This window comes from Erpetoichthys calabaricus, chromosome 4 (genome assembly GCF_900747795.2).
Source record: "Erpetoichthys calabaricus chromosome 4, fErpCal1.3, whole genome shotgun sequence".
NCBI lineage: Eukaryota > Metazoa > Chordata > Cladistia > Polypteriformes > Polypteridae > Erpetoichthys > Erpetoichthys calabaricus.
Window position 1 is genome coordinate 115980296 of NC_041397.2, and position 15266 is coordinate 115995561.

At 36.8% G+C, this 15266-nt stretch overlaps 1 protein-coding gene across 16 annotated transcripts in view; it reads right to left on the reverse strand.

The window, feature by feature from the left end:
- Positions 1-15266, reverse strand: part of dmd (dystrophin) — a 2688357-nt gene that overhangs the window by 426718 nt on the left and 2246373 nt on the right. For all 16 annotated transcript variants that reach the window (XM_051926236.1, XM_051926244.1, XM_051926242.1 and 13 more), the window contains one exon: positions 8752-8898. In XM_051926236.1, coding sequence (XP_051782196.1) covers positions 8752-8898 — 147 coding nt within the window. The remainder of the gene's footprint in view (positions 1-8751; positions 8899-15266) is intronic.

Consider the following 15266-nt stretch of genomic DNA (forward strand, 5'->3'; position numbering starts at 1 on the left):
CACAGCTAGTTTGTGTATAAATATCTTTTTCAACTCACAGGAAGTTGGTTTGTTGTGATAGTAAATCATTTTCATGACTTTGGGGAATTACTGGATCTGTTATTGAACCATTGTATGATGTCAAGTGTTACTTCGTCATTGCCTATTTGGTGAAGGTGAAAGTTACTTGTATGTTTTAGTTTGTTACTCAAGTGTCCACAATGTACTTTAAATGCTTTTTAGCAATCAATAAAACAGCACAAAAAAAGATAATCTGTCATATTTTCTTGTCAGTAAACGGCAACAAAATGTCACTGCTATGGTTTACGGTCACTTATTCAATTATTGTTTAATTATTTAGCTTTGTCCCTGACCCATATCACACTATAAGAAGGCAATTACTGTAGGTTGACAGGGCCAGTGACCCTGGCAGGAGAGAGTCTTGTCAAGGTTGTCTTCTTTTGATTAGTGAAATAATGCAAGCTGTGTTATGGCAAGGCTGAAGATGGCAGGGCTCTTCAATGGGCTTTTCAAAAGTAAGCAGAAGGATGGTTGTCACAAGGTCATTATTTCAGGAAAAGCTGTGAAGATTTCACAATGCACTTTCTGCTTTATGTGAGAGCTCACTATCTTTGCATATCAATATGCATATACTGGATTAAGTAGGGTTGGCAATGTTATGTTATATTATATTTTATATATACCAATAGCTGAGTTACTAGGTGAAAATGTAAGGTAAGAATTGCACATTATACAGCATCAAAGTTTATTAACAAAAATAACAATAATTTCCAAAGGGGCATACATCATGTGCCCAACTGCTGTGATTAAACCCACTGTTGTATGTGCAGCTCAATGCTGTGCATCTTTGGACCACTGTGGTAGGCACATACAGAAGTGTGTGATCAGCCATGTTGCTGGCTGAAAGGTTCTGACTGGCTAGCACTTCTGTACAAGAGCAGGAATCACTGCTTGACAGGATGTTAACAAGTGTTAAGGCTGCTTTTACTTTGATTTTATTTCTTAGAATAAGTTTGCTGTTTACTTCCAACATTAGTAATTCCCCTATGATGTTTGTTCAAAACATCAAAGTAACCCTATGCCTTGCTCTCCAAGGGAGTATATGAAAGAACTTTTTTAGTATTACTCAGAAATGATGCTTACAAAAATGTTTCTGCTTTCAGATTTCACATTTAAATGCAAGACGGACAAAAGCTTTCCTTATTGATAAAGTAAAAATATATACAGGAAAATTCAGCATCCATGCTATGAGCATGGGAAAAAGAGTATATAAATAAAATGTGTTATTATTATTATTAACAGACTCTTTGTTTTCTGGATCTGATTTAAGGATGACTGTTGTGGCCTGCAGGGGGTGCACCAGCCACCCAAACTCGACACAGACAGACACCAGGCACAAGTTCAGCACACGACACGCATTTATTAAGTGGGAAAGTGCTTCTCCCTCACTCCCCATGGCAGCACAGTACAACAAGCACAGCTCCAATAAGTACAAGTCGCAGCACTTTCTTTGCCTTCTTCTTCTTCTTTGTCTCTCTCTTCCACCATTCTGGCTCCCAGAGTAGTGGCTACTGGCCCCTTTTAAGCCGCACCTAGGAGTGCTCCAGGTGGCTCATTAAGGAGATCTGGGATCACTCCCAGGTGTGGTGAAAACCCAAAGTAGGGCTCTCCCCCTGAACTCCAACTCCCAGCATGCCTTGCGGGAATCCGTGGTGCCACAGCAACCCACGGGGGCTGCCCTCTAGCGTCCAGGGTGAGATAATGCCCACTCATTACCCCGATCTTTCCCTCCAGCTGGCATCCCGGCCGAGCTGGGCCCCCGGCTGTATGCAACACTGTTAATTTAGGAAAGGCTAAGCACTAACACTTCTATTACTTGACAAAAAAGCAAGGTTACATACTCCTTGAATTTATCTTATTTAACTGGATTTCGAAACGTGTTGGGAAAAAGTCTTTCAATGAGCATGTGCAAGCCTCAGACCTGTCTGTATATTTGGATGAGGTACAGTAGGAAAGTAGAGACAGATACATTTTCTGCATGCTGTGCTCTAATGCCTTATTTCTTACATTGCCAGACTACATCATCTTCTGTTTTAGGAATGTAGTCATCTCTCTCGTGAACAGTGTCATATTATTCAAAGGACACAATTGTCTCAGAAATAATACTGTCACTGAGGTTACATGTGGAAATACAATAAACGCAATAGAGAGTTATACAAAAGTTATTACTGAAACAGCAGTGTGGAAAATACCAAAAATTTGGTTCAAGCATTTGCTTGCTTAATTTGCACAGGCAGACATTGCCTACTTGTTGGAGCTCTTGTTATCAAGTATTAATGCCTGTGGTGCCACGACGTTACCAGAATTTATAATCTCCTATTTGAGAGTTTACTGAAAAAGACAAACATACATATTGTGATGTATTTCAGCAAGAAAAGAAAAGAATTAATACAACACCTATTCATTGCTGCTCATCAAAGTGTTTTAGACAAAAATTAAAATCTATGCAGATGGTGGTCATAGACAATTTGCGTATGTAGCAACATAGCCATTGGTAAATTAACACTTATAGCATATACTGGAAACTTTCTTCCCAAGTACACAGTTCTAAAAGCTGCTTTAACATCATAGATTTAATTTAACACTGATGACCTTGCAATATCTCCTACTACTAAACTGAGATCAAAATTTCATGTCTGAAAGCCATTCTTGGGATGGCTAACCTGGGAATTTCAAAAGTAGCATAAATGAAATTTGTTATAGTGCCATATTCTGATATCACATTTCTATAAATCTCAACCAGATTTTATTTGGCTATTCCATGTAAAAACTAACTAATTTGAAAATGTATGTTCAGGTAAAGGAATATGGATTAGGCGCACCCTAGTCCTTTTCATTTAACTTCTCAAACTGGTGTTAAAGGTATCTGAGCACTGGTTTGCAATACAATACCGTCTCACAGATCTAGGAGACTTGGTTAGAATCCTGATCTGGCCATGTATCTTTGTGTAGTTTTTCCTTGATCTACATGGGTTTTCCTCCTGACATTTCAGTTTTCCTATTGCACCACAAAAGTAGTTTGTGTTTGGTTAAGTGGAGCAGTGTGTGACTGAATGGGCTTTGTGAGAAAACTAATGTGCCATGCATTTTTGAGTCTTGCTTTGTCCTCAATGAAGCCTAGATAAGGCTCTTGCTTCCTGATACCCTCAACCTGAAAAATAGATGAAGTAAATGAATGAATAAGGGCTGGAAACACTTTTAAAGTACTACAAATAAAAGTGGATTTGTTGAGGGTGTTACACATGTGCTCATAGGAGGCAGCTAAAGGGCTTGAATGAAAGTAATTCCATACCAGACCAAGGGGCGGCGGTGTGCACTAACTCTTTCTCTTACTTCTCTGCAGACCAGTTATGGGAAATTCTGCCTGGGCCCGATGACGTCACTTCCACGTCCGGGTTCTGGCCCTACTGATGACATAATTTACTGTCCTGGCCCCACTGACACCACTTCCGGTTCTGGCCCCACTATTAACGTCACTTCCTCCGGTCTCCCTTAACGCTTCTTTGTGCCAGCAAAACAGTTCAGTTGTGGACTCCAGCCTGTACAAATCTGTACATTGAATTTATCCATTTGCAACCAGGAACAATACACGGATGGCTGGCCCATACCTTTTTATTTTTTGTGTGACGCTTTGTCATACTTCTGACAGGGGTTAAAGTCCATCCAATTAGTACACCTGTTTTATGAAACATGAACCACCTCCACCTTTGCCATGTAGCTGTACACAATTTAGTCACCCCCAAAATCATGATGCAGCTCTATTAATTGTTCAGATCTTTGCATTTATTTTGTAATGGCTTATTAAAAGCAACAAATTTCCTTCAACCAAGATGCTTAAAGCGGCTAAGAAATGCTTTGTTGAAAACTGCCATTCCTACTCCCAAACGTATAAAAACCTTTGTTCATCAGTACCCACATTTCCCATCACTGATTTCACTGTTAGTTTTTTAAGTGTTGTTGTAATGCATTGCACAAGTAAATAAACGGAGTTCTAAGGAAATGCTGATTGATCCAGCATGACTGAAGTCCAGATGCTAATATAAGATTGTTATTTTTAGTCTTGCAATGATAAGCATATGATTTATAAAGAAATAATCATTAGGAAGCAATGATAAGAGATAGATTATCCTGAGTGTGTAGGAATGGAACATATAGAAAGTGTAAAAATTGGCTTTGAGGAGTATATACTTCACTTGTCTAATTTCTGCCTTATCCTCATCTTCTTTGGAAAACTTTTCTCAGATACAAACTGTACACTGCTATTAAATGTGGATTTTTTTTAATAAGAAATGTACCCTTTGATTTCCTGCACCTCCAGACCTGTGGAGAATCTTTGAACTGTTTGGTGCAGGAGATGTTAAAAGTTGGCAAGTAGTTTAATGAACCACAGAAAAAACATTAAAACATTTTAACAAAGAGAAAAAATACTTAATAAGTAATATTCCTTGAACTTTTGCCTTCATCTTGCTGAACAATGGCTCACACTTTTTAATCTTCTTTTCTCTAGACTTCACGTGATACTATCAGACTAGTACCCCACATACTCTATTGGTGGTTCATTCTTAACATTTTCCATAGCAACACTTGTTTTCTTTAGCTAACCTCTCGATGTGTTCCATCATTTCTGACACTTCTTTTTCTCTTTTAGTCTAAAATGGATGAAAAATGCCATTTAGCAAAGCAATATATTGTTATTGGAAAATCTGTCAACTGTTGCCCATGCGCCTTTCTTGTATGCTAAAATTAAATAAAAAGGAGAAAGTGAGCAGAAAAGATGAAATGATGATGAGTACGTTTCTCAAAGCTGTCAAAGGAAGCATTATCATAACTGAGCAGGATAAAAAAGGGAGAAAGAGCTTGAGGGAGATTTGAAGAATGAATATTGTGTAAAAAAAGAAAAACTTAATAATAGTAAGTGACTGCCAGAATGGGCCATTATGTAAAAAATAAGATAAATGGATTCCGTTGACTGCTCTAATTTTCTTTAGTTTTAAGCATCTTATTAATAATAAGAGCTTAATGAGTTTTTTTTTGCTAAATGGCTTTCTACTCAGCGTAAGTTCTTGTATGACATTATTAGTAGAGCAGGTAGACATCCTGCATTAAAGGAATACTCCATCAAAAATGTACATCTTTTTTTATATACTTACCCCATGTAGTTGGTTTGTAACTGTAATCTATTCCTTACAATCAAAACACATGTATTTTTTGTTAAAATTGCACTTTTGAATTGAAGACTCGCCTCTCAACCTCATTAGTTGGTCAAAAGTGCAATCCTGTCTGAAGGAGCTTCCTGTTTATGGACTACTTTCATTTTCTGGAGTTATTCATTTAACAGTATTTTAGCAACAAATGCAGGTATTTTGCAAATTGTGAGCATAGCACTGGATGACGTGACATGTAGATTATGCAACAAAAATAATGCAAGACTTTTTCCTGGATGTTTTTGATATTGTTGGCATTGGTCACCATAGGCCCCTGTTCTATCAGTAACATTATGCTTGTCCTCCATAAAAACATGAGATTAAATCATTTTCTCGGTCATTACTACAAACTTCATGGTGTAAGTAGCATATAAAAAAGAAAAAATATCATTTTTGAATGAAGGATTCATTTATAGCAAAGTACCTCTAATGACTAAATGATTTTTCTTATTACATGTGTGCATGTCTTTATTTTTTAAAATAAATTAGTCAGTAGAGATAAGAAATTGAAGTAAGGCTCAAAAATGTGAAACCATGCTGAAGCAGAAATTTAACTGGTGGCTGTTGTTCACTGGTAAAGAAAGAAAGAAAGAAAGAAAGAAAGAAAGAAAGAAAGAAAGAAAGAAAGAAAGAAAGAAAGAAAGAAAGAAAGAAAGGCAATGGAGCATTAAAGTTAATACATGTAATTAATTAACTTAATGAAGAGAAGACCAAATAAGACATATGACTCTTCTTAAATCTGTTGACATCTTTGTTTTTGTTATTATTATCTCTTCCAAATTAGTTCTTCTCTTACTTGTTATGACACTGAAACAATTACTCATGTTTTCATCACTTCAAAAATACTCTACTTTGTTTTGCTTCAATCAAGATAATAAAAAGATTACATCATGTTCAGAGCTCTACTCAGAATTGTGGGAACTTACAGCTTCCTCACTATGTCCATGGACTGGTTGCCCATTAATTATAATATATCCCAGTTAATCATAGTATATATTAGAAGCTTCTTTTGCTTACATATAACATTTTCCATGACAATAATGTCTTTCTAACATATTACAGTTTTATACACCAATTTGTGATCTTCTAATAAAGAAGTACGTACTGTTCAGGTCACTAAACACAAGGCAATGGTGATTCCAAATTAAATATTTAACTCCCAGATTATGGAACTCCCTGAATCTTCACATTCAACAGTCTTCTACATTTTATGCATTCAAAACTAACTTAAGGGCATATGTTTTTAGACAGGTGTTGATGGCATCTTATTGTAATTTGTTTCATTTTACTATTTATGTGTCTGTTTTAACTTATTTATGTACAATGGCCTAGAAAAGGATGACATCTTTGGGGCCCACTAATTATGCCTTGGAGAATGTAAGCATTTTCATAGGGCCCAACCTCATTATGAGGACACACTGATGCAGAACCAGCTTTTCACATAGGCATTTTATTTATTTATCTACTTTTTTGTGATCATAATTTTACTAAAGTTCAGCAAGGAAACCGGTGACATCCTACCAAAACCACCACCTTAAAAAGATCCCTAAAGGATCAAAATTTACTGAGGAAAGTACAACAGAGATTGAAAGGTCGAAAGTTGAGACTGACAGTCCCCAGTTTTGAAGAAGATGATCTGTTGATCCATTTTTCTGAAGTTCAAGTAAGACTGGGTAAAAGAAAGCAGATTTTCAAAATGCTTATAGAGAGAGAATCGAGAATTCCAAAGAGAGGCTAGGATTAGTTTAGCAGTGACTGGACAATCTGCTGGATAAAAGTTATGGTAAGAGTAAAGAGAATATCAATGGAAAGAATGCAAAATCGGAAGTTACAGGTAGAAGACCAAGCAGAAACTGGATGACAATCCCAACATATATGAAAGAATATGCCTAAGGCATTTAAGGGACACCACTGAAGGGTAATGTGTAGGTGAATTAGACATTTTAACTGAACATGTTGATAATTTGGGGTTTTAGAGGACGCAGAGATGTTATTTAGTATAGTTTTTCATTAGATGTACTGATTAGAAAGTCACACCAACCAACTAAAAATAAAGATAACAGTCTAGTAGACATCTTACATAAGTAGGAATATAAGGGTATGATTGGCATTAAAGCTGGACATAGAAAACATGAAAAGTTATAGACAGGATGGAAAAGAGAGTGGAGAGGATACCGGGACATAACTTTCTTTAGAGACTGATCTAAGCTGGAGAAAGAGACAGAAGGAAGAAGACGAGACAACAGAAACCTGGATCTCAGTAACTGGAATATTCCATGCAGTTCTTTATAGTGTGTTACTTTGTCAGATGCAGTACTGGTATGTGGTATAGGTGATCTAGAAAAGTCACAGCCATTTTCAAGATATAATTCTAAAAAGTAATCATGATTTCAGCAACAAACAATTACATATACTGTATAGATGGACAAAATATACATCACATAGCATCCTGTATAATTTAGAAGCCTATAAAGATTTATAATGGTGAGGCTGTAAGATTAACAAGTTTACATGCCTTATTTTCCCCCTGAAACCCATTTAAAATAAATAAATTAACGGTGGGCTCAATACAAACTGCACATGCACCAGAACAGGAGGACTCAAAGTACTAATGAAATTACCAAACTTTCAGTCTTTTCTGCTTTAAGCATATTAAAATAGATCAAACACGTTGTACTTAGTTTACAAGAGCTAGTAACAGTATACTGCATCAAAACAAAAAGACTGATCGATGACATTTCATGTCTTTTGTTAGTAAGTACATTCAAAACTGTATGAAGCCTACAGTTCCTCAGATTGCTATTTTTTTTGCTGCTAAGATGGGTGTCAAATATACTACATAATCTTAAAGTTCATACACATGGCTCCTGCAAGCCAACTGTGAGCACTCCACACAGTTTGGAGAGAGATTTACACCACTTCAACAATAAAATGAGATTATTTGTCTGTGCCTCTCTAGGGATAAGTGGCTCTGATAAATACAAGTAAAAGGTAATCAGATTATAAAACACAAGTATGACCTCTGACCTTCCACCTTGTCTTCTGAGTTTTATGGCCACTTGACTGTAAACTTTTTGAATCAATTAATTATTAATACAATCACTTCTATTAATATGTCATTGTTACTTCTGTTTTTAATAATACATACTGAGTATTCATTACAAAAAGATACTAATGTTACATAAGGTTTAGTGACAGATTATTAATTCAAAAAGTTGCACAGCCACTGGAGTTCTGTAAAATGTTACTTTACTACTTTCACACTCTGTTAATCCACAGAAATGCAACATTTATTCTCTCCTTTCTTTTCCTCTTCTTGCATGATGAAAATGAAAGCTGGCTTGAACTAAGGTGAGATTTTTCATTTGGTTAGGTAAACAGATTAAAAAAACAGTAGTTTAAGGGAAAACTGTGCAGTACATCTATAAAAACCATAAAACTGGTCATTTAGTCCTTAAAATACTAATAAGGAAGACTTATGGCTTACCTGGAGGAGCTTCCAACGGTTGTTGAGATCCTCGATGTGGTTAAGGTTGTTAGCTGACAGCTGGATGTCAGGAGGAGTGAACTGGGCAGCCATATTGTTCACCTGATTGACATTTTCCTTAATTGGAGCCACTTCCATGCGAAAAGCCTACAGAGGTTAAAAAAATAAAATAAATAAAGCTATATTTTAAGCACAAATAATATTTACATTTATTATAGCCTAGAAAAAAGGAACACAGTGACACAGTGGTTCCTCTGCTTTCTTAGGGATCAAAAGCTGTTGTCACCCCAAAAAAATGTGAAACCAAGCTGACTATTTAGGGTTGTGAATGAATGGACCCTACAAATGAACAACATCAAGTCCAAGGCTGAAAGCAGTATGGCTAGTCAATGATTAACACCGTGGCCTCAAGGCTCCATGAGCTTAGGTTTGAATCCTTGACTGGTTGATGTTAATGTGGAGTTTTCATGCAGTTTTTTTTCAGCTTCCTAGGGATATGCAGGTAAGATTAATTGATGATTATAAACTGGCCTAGTATGAGTGTTCTGGACTTTCACCCCATTTAGAATCACTCCATTGTCAACACATTTACAACATCACCAGTGCTAGTATGTTAAAACTTTTAATCCATTTAAAGAAGAGTTTCCCATAAAATGGTATTCATTGAATACACTGACAACTAGCTTATATTCTAATGATATTTTCACCCTGCAAATGACCTATGTATCAAATATTAAGGACAAAAAGGGAGATCTGAACACTAATATGTCTTTAAATGCTTAAAATCTGTTCTCATCATATTGTAAAAGAAAGCCTAGCTGAGTTTTATGAGAAGATATCTCAATCCCTCAGAGCATTTGGGTTTCAAGCATTGTGCTTACTGTTAAATGGTGTGTGTCTAAGTGATGTACTGTATATCCATTTATTTGCCATTTCAGCTTTACTCCATATGGGAAGTGATGTATACTCTCAACTAAATCAAAGGGAATATATAGGCCAGCTCAAAAGTGTTGGCCGCTGTGAGAAGCAGACAAAATGTGTAATACGAATACATGTTTAGATGAGAAAAGGCCATTTCCATTCCTATTCATTATTGATGCAAAACAACCCTGAGAAGAGATATGCAGGTCTCCATTGTGCTATTTTAATGTATTCTGCAATGTAACCGACTTAACATACTATATTTACAGTCTGTGTGAAAACATATAGTCACAAAATTGAGGAGGTTTACGCTCTGTCAGAAACATAAGCATGAAGAAAAATGTTCTAATCTTCTTATAGGCTGTGGATCCGTACAAAATTCACAGTCATCAGAATATTAACAGTACTCATAAACTTACCTAAATGTAAAACAGCAACTTTGTAAAACTAATATTTGACCTCTTTCTGACATTTTTTAAATTATAAAAGAATTCTGATCATACCAGAGTTTATACCAGTTATTTGAGGCCTGCACAACGTGTATGAAATATGATATATATGATATGATTTTATATGAAATAATTAGACTGTTGTTGTATAATGCCCAAAGTACCACAATCTAGTAGGTAAAATGGAAAAACTCAAAGTAAAGTGGGGTGGGTAGAACCAGGACTGTCTTAACAGCATTACAGGCACCCGGGCAAAGCAGTGCACTGGCGCCCCTACCAATGCAACCACTCACAGGAATAAAAATGTAAATGGTCGATAAATTGAAACGCATATTTATTGTATTGGTGCTTCCAACAATATCAGCTTTTAAACATTAAAAAACATGCTGTACAGCAAATATTAATCAACACAAATGTTTGAACAATATAACATGTGCCTTGAAAAACACAAATATTTCAACATATAAATGATACTCAATTGGTAAACCATACTGATAGTGATGGCACAGTATGAAATTACTATGAATTATATATTATTAATCAAATGTTCAACACAAACATTTGTGAAATTTCTTTGCAGAGAATTGAGTTGAAGTAATATTAACATATATGCTTTTACATTATGTAGCGCGTGAGATCCGTACACATACATGCACATGAGGTTGCAGAGGTGACCATGATATTAAATCTAAGGCGAATGCCAATGTCCACTTGTAACATAATAACAAATAGTTATAGTTTAGTATAGTATATTATTTATTTATTCAGATCAAGTAACAATATGCTATAAATAGATTAGCATGGGGTCCCTATGCTCATGTGGCCCCTGGGCAACTGCCCACTATGCCCATGTGCATTGTGCAGCCCTGGGTAGAACCTAGGGCTTAATATGCATTATGTTTGCATTTGGTTTATCCAGAGTAAAAGCTAAGCTTAATCAATAGTTCCACGATATAATATAATAGTTAAAATAATATTATTAATGACAAACTCATAATCATGAGAAACGTGCCTTAATTTCTATATTTACAATTATTCCAAAGACATGTTTGTTATGTTGCCAGGAAATTCAGATTTGGACTTGTGTGAATGATCATCCAACTTTCAAGCCAGACATGAGGAAAAGGAAATCCAAAGAAGCCATTTGGGTCGCCCAACCACTAGGAGAATGTTGTGTATGAACTGCAATGACGGTCATCCATCCATCCATCCTCTTCCGCTTATCCGAGGTCGGGTCGCGGGGGCAGCAGCTTGAGCAGAGATGCCCAGACTTCCCTCTCCCCGGCCATTTCTTCTAGCTCTTCCGGGGGAATCCCAAGGCGTTCCCAGGCCAGCCGAGAGACATAGTCCCTCCAGTGTGTCCTGGGTCTTCCCCGGGGCCTCCTCCCGGTTAGACGTGCCCGGAACACCTCACCAGGGAGGCGTCCAGGAGGCATCCTGATCAGATGCCCGAGCCACCTCATCTGGCTCCTCTCGATGCGGAGCAGCAGCGGCTCTACTCTGAGCCCCTCCCGGATGACTGAGCTTCTCACCCTATCTTTAAGGGAAAGCCCAGACACCCTGCGGAGGAAACTCATTTCAGCCGCTTGTATTCGCGATCTCGTTCTTTTGGTCACTACCCATAGCTCATGACCAAAGGTGAGGGTAGGAACATAGATCGACTGGTAAATTGAGAGCTTTGCCTTGTGGCTCAGCTCCTTTTTGCAATGACACTCAAGAAAAAGTAATTTGTGGAACACAACAGATGGGCTACATGGGGGCAATTAAAACTACCTCTTAGGAAGTGAAACATCATTTTATTAGCAGGAATGGATTCAGAGCCTTAGTTAATGGTTGAAAATACCAACTAAGATTTGTTTGATGATGTCAAGGTCTCTGCTGTTCCAAATTACCCTCTTGGCATTGCCTTGTATTATTGTAGAAGGGTACCATCTGGGTGCTGTGCGGCTAGACTTTATGCAGGTAGATGAGATGGCTACCTCAATGTGACTTTGAGTTCAACAGAGGAAACCATCATTTGTTGTTTGGCTTCATGACCAAGTTCTCAAAGTGTTTGGTCTTTAAAGAGAAGTGACTACCATGATTGGAGAGTGACTTATGGGTGTCATTAAGAAGACTATGGAAAACCATTTGACGGTTCATGAAGAGTAGATGAGATTTCATCCAGTTGTTTCCCCACAACAGTGGGTAAATGTTGACCTCAACTTGTCAAATTATTTGGAGTTGGAAGAATATGATAGATATATATTTTTCAGAGAAGATATCACTGAAAACATTTTGTGGGGGCTGAATCAATTTATGTGGCTATGATACCATCTTGTATGTAAGGGTGGTTGAGAAAAGACTGCAGGAGTGTCAAAGATTCACCTGGACATGCTGAAAGCACTGAAAATCATTGAAGTCTTTTTATTAAAGCATCATTTTTTTTTACCTTAACTCAATTCCATAAAATATCAATAAGGTCTAATGTGTACACTGCAAAATCCTTCAACAATTAACTCATCCTTTTGTGTCAACTGAGTCTGGGGGCTACTCTGGTAGCACTGGGTAAGAACCAACTCTGGAAAGGGTGGCAATGTATATCACAAAGCACATTCATGTTCAGCTAATTTAGAGGCACCAGTCAGCCAAATACCTGGAGAAGAAACTCAAGTGGACAGAATATGCAAACTCTACAAAAACAGTACCTGAGCCGGCATTTATATCAATGACTCTCAAGATGTGAGTCAGCAGTGTTAACCACCTACTCACCTTGACGCTCTCAACAATTAATAAATGAGCAAGCTGGATGACATTTAAATACATAACTTTACTTGTAATAGTAGTTAACTTGCTTTCCATCATGGATTATGGATCCTGGATCAGTTTTTTCCATACTGTATTACCACAAGGGGAAGCTTAAGTTCCAAGAATCCTTGTACTGGGAGAAGAAGGTTGAGAAAAAAAGATGGAAATTAAACCCAATGGAATCCATTGATTTATGGCTCCTTAAACAAAGAGGCCATGTTCTGTTGAAGACTGCGTATGTGCAATTGTGTTGTGCACTGAGGCACCTGAGTAGAATGTTAAAGCCCTAAACAACTTGCAGTTTTTGGCTTTTGTCCTCTATTTGACTCCTTTTTATATATTGATATGTGTATTTATGAACAGGCAGAAACATGTTTCATATTATTGTATTTTCTGTTTTGGCGTTATATTTCTAAACCTGTGTATGTAATCTAAGTCTGCCTTATCATACAAGTGCTATAAACTGAACAGCTAGATTAATATGCTGATCTATGGGATGGTAAACATTGAGAATTGTGCCCTACTACGACTGATTTTAAAAAGTATGCAAAATGCAACATACTAAAGTCATTCATATTTTGAAAGAGATCAAAATACAGTACAATACAAATGAAAACTAAACAAGATTGTGCATTATTTTAGAAATGTCAAGCTTTGTAGAATATTACCACTTGTGGGAACAGGTTTTTATTAAAATGCAACATTAAGCCGTACAGTTAATTTGTTATTTACACATGTCCTTTGGGAAAGTCAAAACAACAAATGAAGGGTACTGCTATGAATGGCCCATGGATCTTTAAAGTACTTTTAAAAATATCATTTTCAGGCAAAGAGAGTAAATTTGTTTGTTGTACTTCTTTCTTACTGGTGACAATCATATTAACAATTAACAAAATGTTCACAAGTAAATCTGGGATCATCAATTAGCCTCCCGTGGGCCACATCTGGCCAGCATGCAAGTTTTCTTTGGCCCCAGACATCATCCAACACATATTTTTCTGTTATATTAAAGTTATTTAAAATCTATAAATAGCAGGCATCTATAAAACCAGGTATTTGTAAAGAGTTTAAAAGGGCAGGTGCTGAATTTATGTTAATAAGGCCGGCAAGGTGCAGGAGAGAATTCATAACGAAATTAAATAATTCACTCCATGTTTGCTACTCCAATTTTAAAGTCCGTGCCTATAAGTGAGGCAAGCAGAAGGAATCCTCTTCAAAAGCAAGGGTACAAACCTCTTGTAAACAGCAGTAAAAGCAAAGGAGTAGATGCTGGGAAAGCCCCCAGTCCTCATCCCTGACCTCAGACTGTGGTGGATAATTGTGGTATGCTGGGCTGGTAACCAGGTTAATTAAAAGTGCAGCCTTAGTTATAGGATACACCCTGGACCCCCTGGAGTTAGTAGCAAGGGAGAGAATTAAAATAAAACTGAGTGCCATAATGAGCAATACTGCACATTCTTTCTCTGAAGCACTAACACTGAGTGCTTTCAGCCAACAAATTATTTAGCAGAAGTGTGTCACGAAACGCTACTGGGTCTCCTTTATCCCAAACACTATATGCCCACATAACGTCTCACTATGACAGCCAAGTTAGAAGTGTTCTTTCTTTTTATATTTTCTTTCATTTCAGTCATGCTGGTGTGTGTTCAAACCATAGTGTGCATGTGTACTGTATGTATGTTTTTATGTATCTGTTTATGAATTTATGTATTTGAAGAGCTTATATAAAAAGCCAAATTTCCCCCTGGGACAAATAAAGTTCTTTCTTTCTTTCTTTCTTTCTTTCTTTCTTTCTTTCTTTCTTTCTTTCTTTCTTTCTTTGTAAAATGGCCAGCTCAGTTAAGAGACACACTGGCTGTAGTAGTGATGGAGAGAATGAAAACAAAACTGAGTTCCATTATGAAGAATGCTGCACATCCTCTCACTGACACACTAATGCTGAGTACTTTCAGCCAACAAATTATTGAGCAGAAGTGTGTCAAGAAATGCTGCTGGGGCTCCTTTATACCAACAGCAATATGTCTGCATAATGACATGAACGGGACTCTGATAGCCAAGTCATAAGTTTTATTTTCTTTCTTTTAAAGTTTTCTTCCCTTTCAGTCATTCTGGTGTCCATTCAGGTTATTGTCTGTCTGTCTATCTATCTATATAAATGTAATGAATTATTATTATTATTAAATACCATGCTTGTGATTGTACTTTTTTATGGTGGCAATTGTTTCATTGCATATCAGACATTGACCGTTTCAGGAAGATTGCATGATAAAGACATACTTTTCAGTCCATTCACCACTGATATGAAGATTATAGACATCAAATTTCACTAAAGCATTTTGACAGTGGCATTTTTACTAG